The sequence below is a fragment of the Prionailurus viverrinus genome, chromosome D3 (genome assembly GCF_022837055.1).
Source record: "Prionailurus viverrinus isolate Anna chromosome D3, UM_Priviv_1.0, whole genome shotgun sequence".
In the NCBI taxonomy this organism is placed as follows: domain Eukaryota; kingdom Metazoa; phylum Chordata; class Mammalia; order Carnivora; family Felidae; genus Prionailurus; species Prionailurus viverrinus.
This window is the reverse complement of record NC_062572.1, coordinates 5,501,088-5,520,882: the sequence shown is the minus strand read 5'-3', so window position 1 is coordinate 5,520,882 and position 19,795 is coordinate 5,501,088. Positions and strand designations below refer to the sequence as shown.

At 59.9% G+C, this 19,795-nt stretch overlaps 1 protein-coding gene across 5 annotated transcripts in view; it reads right to left on the bottom strand.

Annotated features, from left to right (window-relative positions):
- The window catches only part of SCARB1 (scavenger receptor class B member 1), a 68,716-nt gene that overhangs the window by 43,276 nt on the left and 5,645 nt on the right, over window positions 1-19,795 (bottom strand). Inside the window, exon 1 of one of the 5 annotated variants that reach the window (XM_047826812.1) lies at window positions 7,078-7,128. The exons of the other annotated variants lie outside the window; for them this stretch is intronic. Within the exon in view, the coding sequence (XP_047682768.1) occupies window positions 7,078-7,113 (36 nt within the window). The 5' untranslated portion in view covers window positions 7,114-7,128. Of the gene's footprint in view, window positions 1-7,077; window positions 7,129-19,795 lie in introns of those variants that run through there. 5 annotated transcript variants of the gene reach the window in all.

Here is a 19,795-nt window from a genome sequence, read left to right as displayed (position 1 = left end):
CGTTTTTTCCGGAGAAATCTCTATTAAGTCCTTGGCCCATTTTATTCGATTTTTGTCGCACCAGGAACTTGAGGCCAGATTGAAGGCCGACGCTCTCCATCTGGTCTTGGTTGCCCCTACCCCCCCAACCCAGTCTTTCTGTTTTGGAAGACAGCCCCGCACTCACAGTCCCTCCCACAGGAAAGTCTGAGAGCTATCCTGGACTCCTCCCCTCACACGCCTAGAACAGCCCGTCGGCACAACCCAGTGGCTCTCCCTGCAGAAGAAATCTCGAATCTGTTTCTGTCTTCCAAAGGCATCCCAATGAACTGAGAACCAAATCTAAACCCCTCACCATGTCCTACAAAGCCCCAGCCTGCCTCATCACCGCCCCCTCCCCCCTCTCCCCCCATGCCCCAGCCCCACTGGCCTGTTTGCTGTCCCACCACTAAGGAGGCAACTTCCCATCTCTGGGCCTTTGCACGTGCTGTGCCCTCTGCCTGGGAAGCCACTCCAGCACCCGACTCCTTCCTCCTCGGAAAGGCCCGCCCGACCACCCGGGCAGTCTCCGATGTCAACTCCCCCACCTTGCTCCCTTCGGACGCCTCTCGTGAGCGTCTCTATTTGCTTACTCACGGGCCACCCCTCCCGCCACGATGTCAGACGTTGAGATGGGGCCTGGTCAGCTCCGTCCAGAACCGCAGCCCCCACCCCGCACAGCACCCCGCACACGGTGCACGCTGAAGGAACGAGCAACCTTCCTGGCCACCCGGGAGCCCAGCCCCCTCCTGTCGGTACCGCTCCCTCGGGCCGGGCTGCCCGGAGCCGATTCTCCACCCGCCTGTCCCACGTGCCCACGGGGACTGCAACCACCCGAATCCTTCGGGGTGTCTAAGCGAGCAGCCGGTGATGAATTGCAAAGCATCCCCCGCCCCCGGCTGGAGGAGGGGGCCCTCTGCCGCTCCTGACCACGTGGCAGAGACACCCGGAACTTTCCCAGCCTGCCCCGCGGCGGGTCAACCAGACCACAGGTGTGGGAGCTCCCCGAAAAGTCAGAGAAGCTGCAGAAACGCAAAGCTGCTTGCTGTCACGTCCAAAACCATCGAGAGGGTTCAAGAAGCCCCTCCCGGCACTGACCCCCAGGGTTGAAGGTCGCCTCGGGCCTCAGCTGGACTCTGTCCCAGACCCCGGCCTTCCTTCCTTTCCGACCAGGACACAAGCGGCCGTGACGGCCGACAGCCCCACCACACTTATCTCCGCTCCCCGGCCACAAGGGAGCGTGGAGGTCAGCAATGTCAGTCCTTGCGTCTTGCGGGAGAGGCTGCTGAGGGCCAGGCTGCCCCCCAAGGACAGCCTCCCGGCCCCCCGCCCCCGCCCCTCCGCTCCCACCTCCCGGGGCCGTGTGGACACGCCCTGCATCGCCCGCCTCTCCCATCACCATCCCTGGGCTCCCGCCGGGAGCACTTTGCTCCCCGCCTCTCCGTCCTCACGACAGCTCACATCCCCATCCCACCTCACAGCTGGGGAAACTGAGGCTCGAGGAGGATCTGAGGTCACTGCCCACATACGGCCAGGAATTGGGGCCACTTTCTGAATCCTCCCATACTTGCCCAGGGAGACAGAAAGGTGCTGTCCCAGATGAGGAAACTGAGGCAGGGGGCTCACGCCTAAGACCTTAGGCGGCATCAGAACCCCCAGCGGCTGCCGATGGCCCGGATATCCCCTGGGAACCCTTGCATCACCCGGGACCCCGGTGGCCTCTGAATTTATTCCAGAAAGAGCCTGGGAATTGATCACAACGATGCCAGCCTGATGCAGCCACTGCTCAGTTGCACACGCACGGGGCAGGGCACACCCGCGCCCTATTTACCAACCTGTTTATCCCTCGAAGCAACACCTGCGTGCCAGGCCTACTGCTAGCCCCATTTTAAGGATGAGGAAACCGAGGCCCGGAGAAGCCAAGTCACTCGCCCGCGGCCACACAGCCGGAAAGCATCGTCCTGGCGAGGTGAGGCTGCTTATAGAACAGACGTCGACTAACTACCACGAGCGTCCAGAAACCTGGATTTCCGTATAAACCCGCCCGTCTTTAAATGCTGGCGACCAATTTATTTAAATAATTGTTTTTTGACTGCCGTGTGGGCCCCATAAAACACCTCTCCAGCCGGGTCCGGGTCCGGGAGCGGCTGGGCTACAACCTGGGACAAAAGTAGACGGCCCATTCCCACCACCAGCTGTGTGACCTCAGGCAGGTCCGGCAACCTCTCTGAGCCCCTGTGCCTCCACTTGGAAAACACGCATAACCGCACCCCTGAGGGGTCGTGAGGATGTGACAAGCTGTTGTGCGGCTTTGGAGCCTGGCTCACAGGGGGCACCCCATCGACGCCACTGCCGTTAACATCGGGATCCCTGCAGCCACTTGAACGGGGGCCCCTCCGAAGACCTGTCCACCTGGAACCTTAACGTGACCCTGTTTGGAAGAAAAGGCCTTTGCAGAGGCAATCACGGATCTTAAAATGAGATTACCCTGGGTCACGCGGGTGGGTCCCAAATCCCATGGTGAGCGTGCTCGTCACAGAAGAGAAGTTACAAAAAAGGGCCGTGTGGAAAGGTAGGCAAAGACTGGAGTGATGTGGCCACCAGCCAAGGGCCACCGGGAGCCACCAGGAGAACGAGGCAGGCTCCTCCCCGAGAGCCTCGGGATGGAAGGCGGTCCAGCCAACACCTTGGTTTCAGGCTTCCGGCCTCCAGAGCTGTGAGAGGATGTATTTCTGTTGCTTTATTTTTTTTAACATTTATTTACTTTTGAGACAGAGACAGAGACAGAGCACGAGCAGGGGAGGGGCAGAGAGAGAGGAGGGAGGATGTGCCGGTCCCTGGGGACACAAACATTGTTTTTCAGGAAGCAACTACTGACCCGAGTCAGCAAGGACCCGCGGCAGCGAGGACCCACCGTCGGCCCTGGGAGTGGCGGCTTGCACGTCGTGCCTTCGTTTTGAGGCTGTGCCGGTGTTTTGTACGCTTTCGCTTCGTTTTTAATCGTCCCCTTCTTTTTAAATTCGCTTCTTTCTCTATCTTCTTTCCGATGCCAGCAGGGGCTTTCTGGGCAAGCGTGGGCCCTGCAGGGCACGGCCAGTCCAGCTGTCGCGAGGAACATGACCGTCGGGGGCCACGCGAGCTGACAAAATCACCCCCACCGCACGGGTGGAAAGTGGCTTTCAGGGGAAAATCGAGTTCCCAGAGAACCCGAGACCCAGGGGCTGCCTGTGAACTGGGCATCTGCAGGTCTGGGGCATCGGGCACACACACACTGCGGTGGGGTAAATAAATGGTGTTCCCCCCGCCCCCCCGCATTCACGTCCGGCCGGAACCTCAGAACGTGACCTTCTTTGGAAATAGCGTCTTTGCAGGTGGAATCAAGTTGAGGGTCTGGAGATGAGGTCGTCCTGGATTGGGGGGGCCCCTAAATCCAATGACAGGTGCCCTTGAAGGAAGAGGAAAGGACACAGAGACACGGAGGGGACGGTCGTGTGGGAACAAAGGCGCTAGAAAATAAATACACCCATACACAGGTGCACAGCATTATCAGCAGGCAAGGAACGCCCAAGCTGGTTTGGGGAGGCGGGGCGGGGGGGGATGGGGGGGTAAGGGGGGGGTCACCCACATTCTCTCCCCGTCCTGGATACACGCCGACCTCGCGCTCAGAGCTCCCACCAGAGAAGAACCTCACGTTCTCTGCCACTCCAGGGTTAGCTGCCCTTAGTCATCAGGGGCCCGAGACTTGTGTTGTTGTTGATTTATTTTGACAGGAACAGAGAGAGCGCAAGCAGGGGAGGGGCAGAGAGAGAGGGAGAATCACCAGCAGGCTCCTCAATGTCAGCGCAGAGCCCGACGCGGGGCTCGAACTCACGAAAACGCGAGGTCACGACCCGAGCCGAAACCCAGGGTCAGGCGCTTAACCCAGCGAGCCACCCGGGCGCCCCCAGGGGCCCCAGACTTCTGATTAAACCGAGCCCGAGCCCCAGTTTGCTGCTTGACCCCCCTCCCCAACAGGCCCCTCAAACTCTGAGCCTCGGACTCTGCACGCCCACTGACGCACGAAAGCAAGGCAAGTCAACCTTGCAAGTCACAGATGCGAATCAAAACAGCAGCCGTTGTAACCACAGCCACCGGAGAAGGCCTGGAGGGATGGGGCGCTGGCGTGGCCGCGGGAGGGACCGCGAGGCACAGCTAAGGAAGCTGGCTCCCGTCGCCCCACGACCCCGCACGTCCCTGCAGAGGCCCCGAGAACCGGAGGCAGAGCCAGGATTTGAACCCACACCTCCTGCCTGGCTCCAGAAGCGTGCTCCTGACCCCTGCCGTGCGTGCCGACGCCCAGCGCTACGCGTGACTACACACGAGTGCACACGCTCTCCCGAGGATGCACGGTCACGCGCACATCCCCACACAGGCACGTGGGCAAGTCCGTGGACACAGAAAGCGGACCGGTGGCTCCAGGGGCTGGGGGGAGAGAACGGGGAGTGACGGCCCAGGGGGAGCAGGCTTCACTTTGGAGGGACGGAAATGTTCTAGAAGCCGACAGAGGTCACGGCCGCACAACTCCGTGAAGGTACTCAATGCCACCGAATGGATCACTTTAAAGCGACTAATCGGGGGCGTCTGGGTGGCTCAGTCGCTTGAACGTCCGACTCTTGATTGCTGCGCACAATCCCAGGGTCATGGGATCCTAGGGTCATGATCCCAGGGTCGTGGGATTCGGCCCCGTGTCCGGCCCTGCACTAAGCACGTAGCCTGCTTGGAAGGCTCTCTCTCTCCCTCTGCACCTCTCTTCCTGTGCACATGCTCGCTCGCTCGCTCTCTCTCTCTCTCAAATTAAAAAAAAATTTTTTAATAAGTGAAGTGACTAATTATACGTTATGTGAATTTCGCCTCCATAAATTATTAAGTAAAAAATTAACGAGGGCGTGGGAGCTGGTGCAATCGCTCCGGAAATGAGCACGGCACGTCCGGGCAAACTGAGGCCGCACACACCCGGACCCTCAGCGACCTTGGTGTGTGCACCCTGGGGGCGGGGGCCGCGAGCGTGCACGAGCCAGCACCACAGGGACTCACGGCCGCCATGAGTAGACCGACACCCCAGGACGGCCTCGTGGAATATTACACGGCCGCGAAAAAGGAAGTGTGCTTCTTGCAACCACGAGGGCATATCCCGGGGCGCCCGGGGGGCTCAGTCCGTTGAGCGTCCGACTTGGGCCCAGGTCACGCTCTCAAGGCTCGTGAGTTCGAGCCCCGCGTCGGGCTCTGTGCTGACGGCTCGGAGCCTGGAGCCTGCTTGGGACTCTGCGTCTCCCTCTCTCTCACTGCTCCTCCCCCGCTCATGCTCTGTCTCTCTGTCTCGAGAATAAATAAAAAAATTTTTTTAAAAAAAGGTCAGATCTCACAAACATAATGAGAAGAAAAACCGACCAAAAAAAAAAAATAAATACCTATGTGTGTCTCGGTCCGCCTGGGCGAGGCTGCTGTCACAAAACGCCACAGCCAGGGTGGCTTATAGACAACAGACACTCGCTTCTCAGAGTAGGGAGCCTGGAAGTCTGAGGGCGTCACTGTGGTCGGGGAAGAGCCCCCCCTCTGAAGCGGCAGGGAACTCCCTGGGGTCTCTTTTTTTTTTTTTTTTAACGTTTATTTATTTTTGGGACAGAGAGAGACAGAGCATGAACGGGGGAGGGGCAGAGAGAGAGGGAGACACAGAATGGGAAGCAGGCTCCAGGCTCTGAGCCATCAGCCCAGAGCCCGACGTGGGGCTCGAACTCACGGACCGCGAGATCGTGACCTGAGCTGAAGTCGGACGCTTAACCGACTGCGCCACCCAGGCGCCCCTGGGGTCTCTTTTTTAAAGGCACCAATCCATCCGTGGCGCCTCATGGCTCTGCCCTCGTGATCAAATCACCTCCAGCACCGTCACCCTGGGCATCAGGTTTTCAATGTACGAATTTGGCGGGGGACGGGGGAGGGGGGGCGACGAACACGCCGACCACAGCATTGCGACCCTGGCCCCCCAAATCTACGCCCTTCTCACGTGGCATCCACCCACCAGTCTGAGCCCAAAGCCCCATCTAAGTATCTGAATCAGGGGGGCGCCTGGGTGGTTCGGTCGGTCGAGCGTCCGACTCTTGATTTCGACCCAGGTCACGATCTCACGGTTGTGGGATCAAGCCCCACGTCCGGCTCTGTGCTGAGTGTAGAGCCTGCTTGGGGTTCTCTCTCTTCCTCTCCCTCTCCCTCTCTCTCTCTCTCTCTCTCAAAAAAATAATTAAAAATTTAAAAACAATTACATATCAAAATCAGGCATGAGTGAGATTCCAGCTGTGCACCTGTGAAATCACAACCGTCAAGGGCTTGTGACATCCCACCTGACACTCCCGGTCCGAAAGGGGGAAAAGGGGGAACAGGTCGAAGGGGAACCCAAAACCCAACGCGGCAAAGAACCCTGGGCCCCGAGCCTCAAGAAGAGGCCCCCTCGGCCGCCGCCCTGCCTCCCCGACCCACCGTGGCTGGGGTCGGGGTCCCCCCACGCTCGCTGGGCACGGCGCACTCGGCGGTTCTCCCGGGTGGAGACGCGCGCCCCTGGCTCCACCCGCCTGCGGTCCGGGGCTGCCCCGTCCCCACGGCTCTGCCGGGCGTCACCCCAACAGGGCGTGGGCGGCCGCCTCACCTGGCGGCCGCCCTCTGCCCGGGGTGCGCGCCCACAGCTCCTGGGGCAGAAGCCAGCCGGGCCTGCTGAAACCCAGGTGGCGCCCCGCCCCGAGGAGGGAGCCCTGAGGACCTCCGGTCCTTCCTGGGGTCCTTCCCTTGTCCGAAGGATCGACGCACGTGCCCCTGCAGGGCCCTAAAACCTAAGGGTGCCAGCCGCCTTCTCCCACTGCCCCGTCCTTCCCTTTCGGGTCAGGCTGGCTACCTTCCCACGGGGCGAACGAAGTGGGGTTCACACCCACACGTATCTCCTTATCAAACGGCCACTGGCCACACCCGTGGCCTTCTCCTCCTTGGCTCTCTCGTTTCCAGTACGGGGAGGCCGAGACGTTTCCAAATGTTTACCTTCTGCTTCCCTTTGAGGAACGGTCCCTGTGTCATTTCTGTGCGCTCGCTCTCCTGTAAGGGCTCACACAAGCCACGCCTTCCACGCTGCGCTTACAGACCCCCCCCCCCCCCCCGCCCCGGCCCTCCCAGGTACCCAGTTTCCTCACCCGCCAGCTCCGCCTTCCACACGACACGAGGACGCAAACACAATGCAGCTGCTTTGGACCAAGGATCGCCCTTCCTCCAGCTTCGAACCAGGCCCCGGGGGGGGTGAGAGCTGGGCAAAAAGATGGGGGCTCCCTCCCCTCTTCTCCTTCTGAGCCCTCACCAGCAGTGACCGGAACCGTCCGTTCGTGGCAGTGGGGGCTCCCTCCGGCGTGCACCCCAAACTCTCCCAGACGCTGCTCGCTACCCAGTTCCAAAGCCGCTTCCCCGGTTGTAGGCGTGTTTGTACAGCAGCAACCCACTCTGGGTACCGTTCCTGCCTTAGTCCATCCGGGCTGCGAGGACACAACGCCCCAGCTTACGAACGACGGACACGCGTCTCTCACCGTCTGGAGGCTGCAAGTCTGCGATCCGGGTGCCGGCGTGGGCAGGCGAGAGCCCTCTCCTGGGTCGTAGGCTTTCTGCTGCGTCCTCGCGTGGCCGAAGTGGCAAGTGAGCTCCCTGGGGACTCTTTGACAAGGGCACTAACACTTTCCTAAAGGCCCCACCCTCACCTCCGGTCACCTCCCAGAGGCCCCCGCTCCCACCAGCATTCTGGGCGCGAGGTTTGCGACACAGGAGTTTGGGGAAAACAGACATCCAGACCACGGCAGTATGACTGATTTCAAGCAGCGTTCGGAATCAGAGGAAACCGAGCGTCGTGCTTAGGGGAGCAGAATAAAAAGCATGGCGGGCCGGCCACGAGCCCAGTTTCGTCCGCCGGGGGCTTCTGGAGGGCGTCCGAGGTCCCGCTTTTCCGTCTGGGGGTGATCACACACGTGTTCGATTCCGGTGTCTATTTAACCGCGTGTGTCTCCGGCACTTTCCTTGAAGCGCATGCTATTTCACGGCAGAAAGAAATCAAAGTCTCCGGGGCTGACACGAGGAAGCAGGAGGCTTTGATGGGTGGAATCCACGAAGCCTGGGAACGCGCAGTCGAAGGAAGTCCCGGGGACCGGAGAGGCTCTCGAAGCCGCCAAGGGATTCCGGCTGCAGTCGGCTCTCTGCCGAGTAACGCCCATGACCTCCACCGCCGGCCAACAGGCCAGATGGGGCCGGGCTGATGGGGCACGAGATTCCTGCAGGACTCAGAGGGCTGGGGGAGGGGGGGCTCCAGAACGGAGGGGAGCCCCCACCCCCCACCCCAGCGTCCCGCTCTCCAGCCCACAACAGGAGGAGGCGACTGTCCCGCGGGCAGTCACCCGTCCGCAGTTCTGGGGTTAATCCGGAGGCGGGGAGGGGAGGGGGGGGGTCGAGACGCCCATCCCAGCTCGGCCAGAAGCGCCCTACTCCCATCTGATTCACACAAGGCCGCTTTTGTGTTGCTACACGACAAAATCTGTCCGAAGAGAATGCGCGCTCATGAGGAAACGATCAGACAAATCCAAACCGAGGGGCAAGCTGCCAAAAATGCGGGCCTGGTCCCCTCGCGGACAAACTGTAAGCCTTCAGGGGAGCTGGGGACAGGGCTCAGGCCCGTCCCCCGCACGGTCCTGGCAGTTTCTCCAAGCAAAACCTCGGCCGGGAACAGGGCGCACGGACCGCGGTGTGGTTGTTTCACGAGGCCGAACGGGCCCCTTTGTGGGGCCCGCTGGGACGTCCACGCTCCGGAACCTTCCCAGCCCTCCAGACAGACCGGCGAGAGCGACCCGGGGGAGCCGGGGAGGTTTAGAAAAGAGAGCGACGACGGAGTGAGAACAGCAAGACCCAGGAAAACGGCACGGCCCCACTCGGGAAATGAAGGCAGCCTGACCCTCTAGGCACGTGTCTATAAGGGTTAGAGGGAGGCAAGAGCAAACACTCACGTAACACTCGCTAAGCTGTTATCCCAAGTGCTCCTCCAGTGTTGAAGAGCCCCAGAGAGAAGATACTTTAGACTCCACTTCACAGAGGAGGAAGCAGGGCACAGAGCGGTTGAGTCGCTTGCCCAAAGGCACACCGCTGGGGGAAAGGCAGGATCTGAACCCGGACCGTCTGGCTCCAGAGTCCACGCCCTTGGGCCCACCTAAGCTCCTGGACGCCAAAACCCTGGCCAAGGGCTGGGGATTTGAGAACTGACCTTGACCGGCCTTGGCGGCCCGGGTACCACCTCCCAGCCCCCACACCGCACTCGGCCTCTCACCCAGATGGAAGGTGACCGTGTGGGCACGCAGGGCACTCCGTCAGAGATGCTCCCGGAGGCCCCCCCGGGCCTGGCCGCCCAGGCAGGCCCCTCCCACACACACCCCCACACTGTCCTGGATCAAGAAGGGTGTGCCCCAGGGCTCGGGGCAAGGGCCAGCAGGCTGCTAGTCACTCCTCTGGATGTTGCCGCTGACAGATGTGCCCGGCCACACTGCGGAATATACCTGCTGGCTACACGGATTTCACACCAACCACCCCTCTGACGGATGCGGGCAGACGGCGATACAGGCCACAGGGTCCCGGGCTCATCCCTTGCTCGCCACCCTCCATCTGCCGCACGCCCGGGGAGACGCCCACCTGTGGGGCAGGCCGTCTGAACTTCGGCACATTCCAGCTCTGACGTCTCTCCCGGTTTATAAGGCCTCGCTCCTGCAACCGTCTGGCCTCCCCGTGGCCCTGCCCCCCTGGCCCAGCTGGCCTCCACCCAGCACCCCCCCTCCTCTGCTCACCGGGGGCCATCGGCCCCGCCGGCGGCCCTCGCTGCCAATTTGCTCCGTGGCTCTACGTAAATCCGTGCTCCCTCTGGATTTGGTTTTCCCCAAAGGAGAAATAAAAAAAGTGCAATTGAGTAAAACCCAAGTTCCAGATCTAACGATCCGGGAGATTATGAAACCTTCCCCGATACAAACAATTAGCTGATAAGCTACCGCCTCCTCAAGAGGTCTTAGGTGGAGCCAAACAAAATAATCTCTAACACTGTAACAGCCAATGTCACTGAAGCAACGAGATGAAGTGGGGGCAGGGGGGCTATTCTGGGGCAAAGGGCCCTTCAATCATTTTTTGCTGCCTGTCTCCTTTTCCTCCTTCTGCTAACGCGTCCCCATCTTCCATGCCCCCTACTCCCTACCCAGCCTCCTTTTCATTTAGGGCACCGCCTGCCCACCCCACTCCCTGCGGTTTGGGGAAAAAGGAAACTCCTTCCCCAGCTCCAGGGATGCGCATGTGATCCAAGCCACCGGGAAAATTCTCTGGTTACCCTGAAAGGTCCCTCCGCAACGTTCCCTTGGGAGACCTCTGCAAAGCAGCCGCTCTCCCCCACTCCAGCCCCCCCCCCATAGTGCAGGAGACCAATCCCGAGCCCCCGACAAAGCTGCTGGTGAGTGAGAGGGATGCACACGGCAAAGGCATCCACCTTGAACTCTGGGACTGCATGCAGCCTACCAGGTGCTCCGTTGTGGGACCCGCAGGCAGAAGGGTAGGGCCAGCAAAGCCTCCCTCCCTGCCCTCTCCCTGCGCCCTCAGGTGGCTCACCGGGTGCAGGCACGTGACTTTGCACGACAGTGACAGTGCCCGTGAGCCGCGCCTCCGGGCCCTTCAAAGTAAAACCAGCAGCAGAACGCGCCTGGCACTTCCCCTCCCGCCTCACACAGTTTCTGCGGGTGAGGACCAGAGACGGCACGCAAATGGTTCCACTTTAACGCTCAACTTCTGCTTAAATGCAGCGGGAAGGGAGCCCCCCCCCCCCCCCCCCGCCATGCGAGCCGCCCGCTGGGGCCACGATGCCGGGACAGGTGCCGCGTGGTTACCCGCCGCTCACAGACAGCCCTGATGACCTCTTTGTAAATCTGTGTCCCTCCTGGCCACTCCGTCGTCATGTCGGGACGGAGAAGGGGTCAACCAGAAGACATCGGCCAAGGGAAACACCCAGTCACCGGAATGAGAGAGAAGTCCCAGGGCCCCCGCCTGAATCCACGAACGCATCTCAGAGACCAGGCTCCCGGTGGCTCCTCCGGGCTCCCCTGTGCCAGGCACTGTGCTAATAAGGGCTTTTCTACAGCACTGTCTGTGGCACAGCCCTCAGAGGCGGGCCTGGGGAAAGTGAGGGACCGCAAGGTTAAGTCACTCGCCACGGTCACACAGAAAGGAGTGGAGGAGAAGGTACCGGAATCTAAGGAGTCAGGCTCCAAAGCCCAGGCTTTTGAGGATCCCCAGTAGGATCCCTTCCCTGACTCAGCCCAAAGTCCCGTGCCAGCCAGGTCCCCGCCCTGGACCAGGGTCCCCAACCGTGGGATACGGTCAAGAACAAGATAGACGAGGTCCCTGCCTCACGGAACCTGAGGCAAATGAACACTGTAACTTGGGAGAATGGCAGAGGCCCGGAAGGGAGTGACACGGGTGGCTCGAATGCAGACGGGGGACGCGGTGGGAGTGGGGCTCACGGGGAGGGCTGGTGGTCAGGGGGTATCTTCTTCGAGAGGTCACATTCGAGCTGAAACACAAAAGCACATGCAAAGGCCCAGGGGCAGGAAAGAACACAGTGCCCTGCAGGAAAAGCAAAGCCTGTGGGGCTGGAGCAAGGGCAAGAAATCTGAGAGTCGGAGCAGGCAGGGGCCCCGAAGAAGCGCCACCGTGGGGACAGACAGGCTTCCTACCACCCCCGAGTTTTGTTTGTAATCAGGGCAGTGAAATGATCCAACTTGCATTTTCCGAAGGGCATTCTGGCCGCAGCAGAAAGAGCTGCCCGCAGGGTGGACAGACAGGCAGGGGCGGGCGGCGCGGTGAGGAGGCAGGGGCAGCTCGGGCTACAGCAGGGGCCGTGCAGGGGGGGAAGGGCAGCCAACCCCACGTCCCCGCACGGGAACACCACCCGCCACTGGTCGCAAACCGCCCTGTGAACCACCCTTGTCTTCTAAACCGCCATTCAGTAAATACTTGAGAACCTGTGATTACGTGCTAGGCATCATTCCAGGTGCTGGGGACACAGCAAAAAACAAAACCAAGGTCCCTGCCCTCACGGGCCCCACGGTTTCCTGGGGAGACACAGACAATAAACAACACACAGGACGCACAGGTGCGTGGTGCGGCATCTCACGGGGTGACAGGGCTCCAGAAGTGACCGCAGAGGAAGGAGGGACCGGAGCACAGGGGATGGGGAGGGGGCTGGCAAATTCAAACAAGGGAGGTGGGGGGGAGGGGGATTAGCCAGGCCCCCTGCGGGGGGGGGGGGGGGGTTTGGAACGGAGAACGGTGGTCCGGCTGCAGATTTCAGAGGCTCCGTGTGGCCGCTGCGTGGAGCAAACCCGGCCGGGGAGCAAAGGCAGAGACAGGGAGACGCGACGGAGCCTTGGACCGCGGCGGTGGCCACAGGCACGGCGAGAAGCAGCGGGATCCCGGACGTATCGTGAAGATGAAACTATAACCGTCCCGCTGGTTCAATGTAGGAAGTAAGAGAGAGAAGGGGGAAGCCAGGCTGGGGCTCAGGCTCTCGGCCTGGACGGCCGTGGGAGAGAAAAACCACCGACAGAGACAGGGGTACGGCCGGAGGCCTGAGGCCGGGGGATGGGGGCAGCGATGAGGGGTCGGGCACCCCCCCCACCCCGGGGTAGTGCAAGCAGCCTCTGGCCACCCGAACTGAGATCCGCGGTTGGCCCCTGGCTGCCGGAGGCTGGAATCCGGGAGAAAGGTCTGGGCGTGGGGTATCAGCAGCCAGGACAAAGACGCCCCTCACTGCTTGAGACTGGCCGAGGCCCCAACACATAAGACAAAGGAGCAGCTGGCCAGGAGGTAAGGGAACAGACATTTCAAGTGTCTTAAGAGTCCTTCTGGGAGCTTCCAGAAAAGGTGGAAGGAACTTCGCCCAAAATGCCAGGAAGCAAACAAGGGTCGGGCCACTCCTGTTCCTTCCCCCTCCCCAGCAGGGACAGGAAGACATGGGGCGGGGGAGGGGAAGGGGCAAGAGACTGAGAGCCAGGCCTCGGACCACCAGGGTCCCGGACCTCTGGGTTCAGGGAGGTTCTGGGCAGGCCGAGCAGCTTCACGTCAGGACCAGAAGCATCCGGGACGCCCCGTGATCGCCAGCTGCTGAGCCCTGTAAAGCTCCAAAGCCAAGAACGGACTGTTTTGTTCCTCTTTGCGTTTCTGCCCCTGCCAGCCATTCCCAGGGCCAGTGGAGGCCAAGGTCACGTTTGACAAGGGAAAACGAGGTACGGGAAAGACCTTCTTTTGTTTCTCGGGTGGTTTTTTTCTTTTATTTTGGCCCTAACCGTACGACTGAATTCTCTGCACCATAAACATGTTTACGGGGCCAAAGCGACTAGATCTTTGTGGCAAAGGGCAGGGGGACCAACTCCTCCACGACTGGGAACCCGAAGCCTGTCCGCGGCAGCCTCGTGCCGGAAACCAGCCCTGGGGGTGGCCGAAGAGCCAGGGGCCTCTGTGCCGCTGACCCAGGACAGCAGGTCGACCCACAGACTTTGATGGCGCAGACGCGCTCGTGCGGGGTCTCCAGGGCGACCAGGACGTGCCCCAGGGAGACGTGACGGAGCAAGCCTTCGACACCCACTCGGGACTGGCCTCTGCCTCGTTTGCTGTGCCCGACGAAGGCCGGCACAAGGCGGTTCCAGGTAACTGCACGTAACCACGTTCTGGCTAATCACACTGACTCACTGGGTGCAGGTATTGGCAGGTGTTAAGTCATTCCAGGAAGGGACGGGGAACATTTCACGGAACGGGAAGAGCGAGGCCCGCGGAACACGCCCCTGGTGCCAGGCCGAGGGGAGGCCGGACTGCGGCGGGACGCGCGGCCACACGCGTATGCGTGCACCCAGCACGCGCGGACACGCGTTAACATGCGTGCGCGAGTGTGCCCGCACGCGTCGCGATACGCACGAGGCGACCGCGACGATGTGCGCACGTGCGGATGCGTGAGGGCCGCGCGTGCCACGCCTCCCCATGCGCGCACACGTCAACACGCGCGCGCACATCTATGCCAACACGGCCACACCGCGATCCCTGTTGACCCACGTGCTCCGGGACCGGGCTGCACATGCCAACGCGTGTTCGCGCATCACCAGTCACGCGTGTGCCATCAGCGCACGCACGCACACGCCAGCATTTGCGCGTGCGCACACACACACACACTCGTGAAGCCAGAGCGGAAAACAAAAATAAACCAGACTCCGCGAGCCTCAAAATCGCCCCCGGTTTCCAGCTGTCACCATGGAGTAAGAAGGTCTCTCGTGCGCAGGGAGAGAAACCGAGTTCCGCTGTGGGAAAGAGGAAGCAAAACAGGACAGACCCGGCGAGCACCTGCGATCCCAGCCACCCCGGGCGCCCGCCATCGGCCACCACAGATCAATTCCACCGCTTTGCCGCACGCGGCCAGGTGCACGGGGGGGGGGGGGGGGGGGGGGGGGGGGGGCTGCAGGAAACAGCCCAGGAGCGATCGGCCCGTGACACCACGATGCCCTCCAAGATTGACCTGCGGCCTCCCGGAGCTCCGGAGGGGGCGCTGGCCGGCGGGCGGGGCTGGCCCAGCAGGCCCCGGGGCAGAGGCACGAGCCCACCCTGAGGGTTGCTGGGACGACGGGCACCAGACGGGCCGCCCTCCTCCCCAGCTGGCCTGGGCATCTGTGATTCTAGAACACAGCCCGCTCCATCAGACCGGCCTGCGAGGGAGATAGCCACAAGGCGCGCCGTACCGCCAGTGCGGGGGAGGTGCCGATAAGGAGGAAGGCGGGAGCGGACCCGCTGCCCACCGGCCCCGCAGGCAAAGGCGAGGTCGACCCAAGCGGGGAATCCGGGAGGGGCCTGCCCTACGGCGAAATACAGTCAATACAGACAGCAGGGAGGCCGGGCCTCCGGGCCGGAGGCCCTCTGGACTGAAATCCTGGTTCTGCCATTTCAGCCGAGTGACCTGGGGCAAGGGACTTCACGCCTCTGTGCTTCTCTTTCCCTCCGGAACCAGAGGCAACAGTCGCTGTTCGGACGCGAAACGAAATGACTTAATACGTGCACACTTCAAATGGCGTGTGCCAAATACACTCACTGCCTGTCATCACCCCCCCCACCACCTTTTAACTGATGGGCAGAGGACATTTGCCAAAGGGCACAAGGCCACCCAGGGGCAGGGCACGGCGTTCCTGAGGCTCTCCGGGTGGCTCTCGCTGAGGGCAGAAGGAGCAAACTAGAGTCTGGGTCCAAGTCCCGGGCGAGGGGAGAGGGCGAGGAAACACCCCAACCTCACGGCCCTGACCACCTCTCCGTCACCCACCGTACCCCGAACCCACCGCTGCTCTGGCCCTCGGGGACACTGCCGTGGGAGCGACAACGCGGCCCCTGCCCCAGCAGACGTCCACGCTCATGAGGGCGAAAGAGGACACACAAATAAACACACAGCATAACGGAGGCTACCTACGGGGACGTGCGGGGCGAGCTACACAGATACCTCAGAGTGAGCCTTCCGGACAGAGAGGAGCACGAGCCAGAGACTCTGTGGTGGCACCAGGCTCGGCAGGCTCGAGGACACCCAGGAGATGTGCATGGCAGGTGAGCTGCGGGGCCAAGAGCGGGTGAGGTGAGAGAGGGAAGGAGGGCCAGACTGCAGGGGCCTCTGGGCCACCGAGAGGACCTCGGTCTTCACTCAGAGTAACACAGGGAACCTTGCAGGGTTGTCAGCGAGGGGACATATGGTCTGCTGACTGTTTCGTCAGGATCCCTCTGGCTGTCTATGGAGACCAGAGAGGAGACTACTGCACCAGTCCAAGCAGCGGACGGAGAAGGCTTTCGTGGTGATATTGAGGAGTTGAAACACAGCTAGGTTTTGAAGATAAAGCCAATAGCATCTGCTGATAGACCATATCAGGCATGACCCAAGATTCTCAGCTCTGCGCTCGGGGAAATGGAGGCGTCATTTACCGAGATGGAAATACACACGGGGGAAGCCTTCAGCCTCAGCTGGAAAAATTCGTGCATAAAGCACCTGAGACTGATCCCAACCAGAAAACCAACTTAAAGACAGCAGAGGGGACTCAGCTCCCCTCTGGGATGTGAAGAAGGCTAAGGGGCCCAGCAACACACACGGTGGCCCAGCAGACGAGCCCTTCCCACCGCTGGGCCTTCCCCGTTGGACCAGAGACACCCGGAAATGTACCCTTAGGGACCTTGACGGTGCATTCCTCACCCATTCAAACTTGGGACGACTGTGCATGCCAGGGTCAGTTCTAGGCAGTGGATACAAGTGTCCCCATTCTCCTGGAGTTTTCTTCCAGGATATTTTCACACGTGTGCATGCACACACACACACACACACACACACACACACACACACGCACCAGGCAAGGTCAGCTGGGGCAAATTACTCCCCGAAGCTTCTGTTTCCCTAACTGTTGGTGATGAGAATGAGAAGTGTCACAGAATTCCCCAGGACCAAACAAAAGGACATTTACAAAGATGGCCTGAATACTGCCCGGCACTCGGTAATTCACGATCACGCCGTCCGGCCGAACGCCTCTTGTCCACTCCTGCCTGCCGCGGGGACGAAGGGACGAGTCTCACTTCCTTCCCTGGACCTCTCCCAGCGACCTCAATCCACAGGGCTCCTCTGCCATTTGTGTCTCTAATTCATTGGGCCATTCTCTGGGGAAAGTTGTGGGTTCGTTACTAATGTTTAATAAAACACATAATACACGAATATTCTCTTTGTTTAAAAAAAAGAAAAAGTTGGGGCTTCTGGGCGGCTCAGTCGGCTGAGTGTCCGACTTCGGCTCAGGTCACGATCTCACAGTTCGTGAGTTCGAGCCCCGCATCGGATGGGATGGAGGGCTCCCACTCGATGTCCTATGCCCCTCCAGAAGTGGATACCCCAACTCGGGGCTGGGGTGCCGGCCCACCACGGCCACAAGCCGTGTAAACCCCGGCAAGTTGCCGATCTTTGCTGTGCCTCCGTTTCCTTCTCTGTGGGAACAAAAGCACGGTCTCAGCCTGTTTCTCAAGGCAGTGGTCAGATTCAAGTAAGAAACCAGGCACATCCAGGGTATTTCCACACACATGTAATCACCTTTGCGCTTTGTGATCGTGCCAGGAGGCAAACTACATCTGACCCCTGACTCAGAGGTGAAGTAACGCGCGAGGTCCCCAGCCAGCAAATGGCAGAGCCCAGGTCTACAACCCCCCGGGCTCCGGAAACCGTCACAGGTTTCAAAATGCATCGCATCCCTAACTCAACCCTATCGGCAGCCTGAGACACGTAAATCAAACCCATCAGATTAACAACAACATAACATGACACTCAATTGGTGTGGATGTGGGGGGAGTGGGCACTGTCATGCTGTTGGTGGCCGTATGAATGCTAGAGCTTTTCAGAAAGGCAATTCGGAGGTAACTGTCAAAACTCAAGCTGAACAGACTTCTCGGTCTAGAGGCTTCTATCCTGAAAATCCACCCGGCGGAGGCGTTGGTGCCTGGACGCCGAGAGGCACGTGCCAGGACATTCACTGCTCGGTTACTCCGCGACAGAGAAAATCAGCCGTCAATAGAGAAACAGGGAAATAAGCCACTGGAAGGAAAGCTATGCAGCAGTGAAACCAACAACAAAGACCGGATAGATCTACCTGTTCTGATAGGGAAACTTCTTCCAAGAGGTACGCAGGAAGTGAAAAGCAAACTGCAGAATATTTACACATAGCTTAGCTCACTATACGTAACAAGTATGTACCAACGTGTACAAATACGTGCTCATGATGCGTGCACTGATGAAAGTCTAGAAAGACACAGGCCAATGACAGTGGTATTATCTGAGGAAGGGAATAAAGTGGAGGGAACTTTTTTCCTCCATTTGAATGGTTTGGGGTTTTTTTTGTTTTGTTTTGTTTTGTTTTTGCAAGCAAGGGCTCATGCCTTTGACATGTGGACTTCTTCAGTGAACCAAAAAGCATAAAAACATGGAAATCAAAAGCACAAGGCCCGCCATTCAAGCTGTCCAGGGGCCTGCGCAGCCAAAGAAAACACTGGCGGGCAGGAAGTTCCTCCCTCTCCTGGGGTCCCACCCGCCAGGTCCCCTGAACACAGACAGTCTTCTTCCACGGGAGGCACTTGGCCAGCGCTCAGCCGGGGCTGCCCAAGAAGTGGCTCTCACGGGCCAGGCGTTGCCTTCCCGCCCTCACGCCACTCAGTCCCAAACCAATCGCCTTTGGGAGAGTCACATAGGATGCTGGGTGGCTCTCGCTCAACTTTGAGCCCGGAAATTCTAGCTGCAGGACAAGGGAGGACAATGTCACTCTCCGCTTCGGAAGCCTAGCGTTCGAGTCGGGAAATAGGAGGCACACGCGTGTGGGCTGATACACGTGGAACCGACATCCCGAACCTGACCAACGTCCACAGACGGAAATCACCCCGAAGTTCGGTCCGAGAAGGACGGGGCCGGTGAGGTTCTTCATCAGCTCTAAACCCCACCCGCCCTCACACTCCCCCCTCCACCACTGGGGTGACAGCGTCTCCAGGATGCGCACCGTACAGGAACCATAACATCGGCGGGCGTCTACGGAAGGCTCACGCTGAGATAAAGCTCTCACGGCTACTCTGGAAAGCGTAGCCCCTTGGCCACTGCGGGAGAGAACAAAGCAATTTTAATGCTTCGAGGGGAGCTTCCCCTGCCATCCCCAGAGGCCAAAAAACACGAAGAGGAACTCGGCGTTCAGTGCCGCCGCCAGCCAGGATCGCCTTGGAATCAGGCTACGGGGCTTAATGGGAAAAGATCTGAAAACTAAAGAAAACAAAAACAAAAAACACAGTGTGGCCAGTATAACTCAGACAACTACTTCCCCAGAGACCGTGGTAAAAGCCAAACGTTGCAGCATGTTTGAAGATGGCCAGGTCCCAAGAAGGGACAGGCAGGTGTAGGCAGATTGCAGCCTTCATTCATCCACAGATTCATTCATTCCCAGGCATCCTGTGCTGGGCATGGGACACACACACACGAAATGTGGACAAGTCTCATTTTTTTTTTTTTTTTTTTTTTTGAGAGAGACAGACAGAGTGCAAGCGGGGGAGGGCCAGAGAGAAAGGGAGACACAGACTCTGAAGCAGGCTCCAGGCTCTGAGCTGTCAGCACAGAGCCCGACTCGGGGCTTGAACTCGTGGACCACGAGGCCATGACCTGAGCCCAAGTGGGACACTTAACCCACTGAGCCACCCAGCTGCCCTAAGGACAAGTCTCATTCTTAAGAATCCCACTTAAAGTAGCCGGCTAAGGGGGAAAAGAGAAATCAACGAGCCAGTGACATTATCCACAGCTGTATCCCCGCTCAGTGTCTGGGCAAAGCAAGCCTCAGTTTCCCCTCCCCACACTGCAGGTGCTGTCTCTGGCTTCGAAGCCCTGAAACGCTTTTAGCTCAGCTGCGATCCTCTCTGCAGTGTCCCTGGCCTTCCTTAACTCCAGCTCATTCAAACAGGCTGTCCAGACACCCAGGGCAGAGTCTAGTCCCAGGCCAGCTCATTTGTCTCCACGGTTGAAAGGGCAATCGTACCTAAGGTTACGAACAGAGGAAAACCCTCTGCGTCTGCAGCCTTGGGCTTGTGGCTGCCTCTGTGTCAATCTGGGGAGAAAGCGGCTTATCGCTTCCAATCTGCA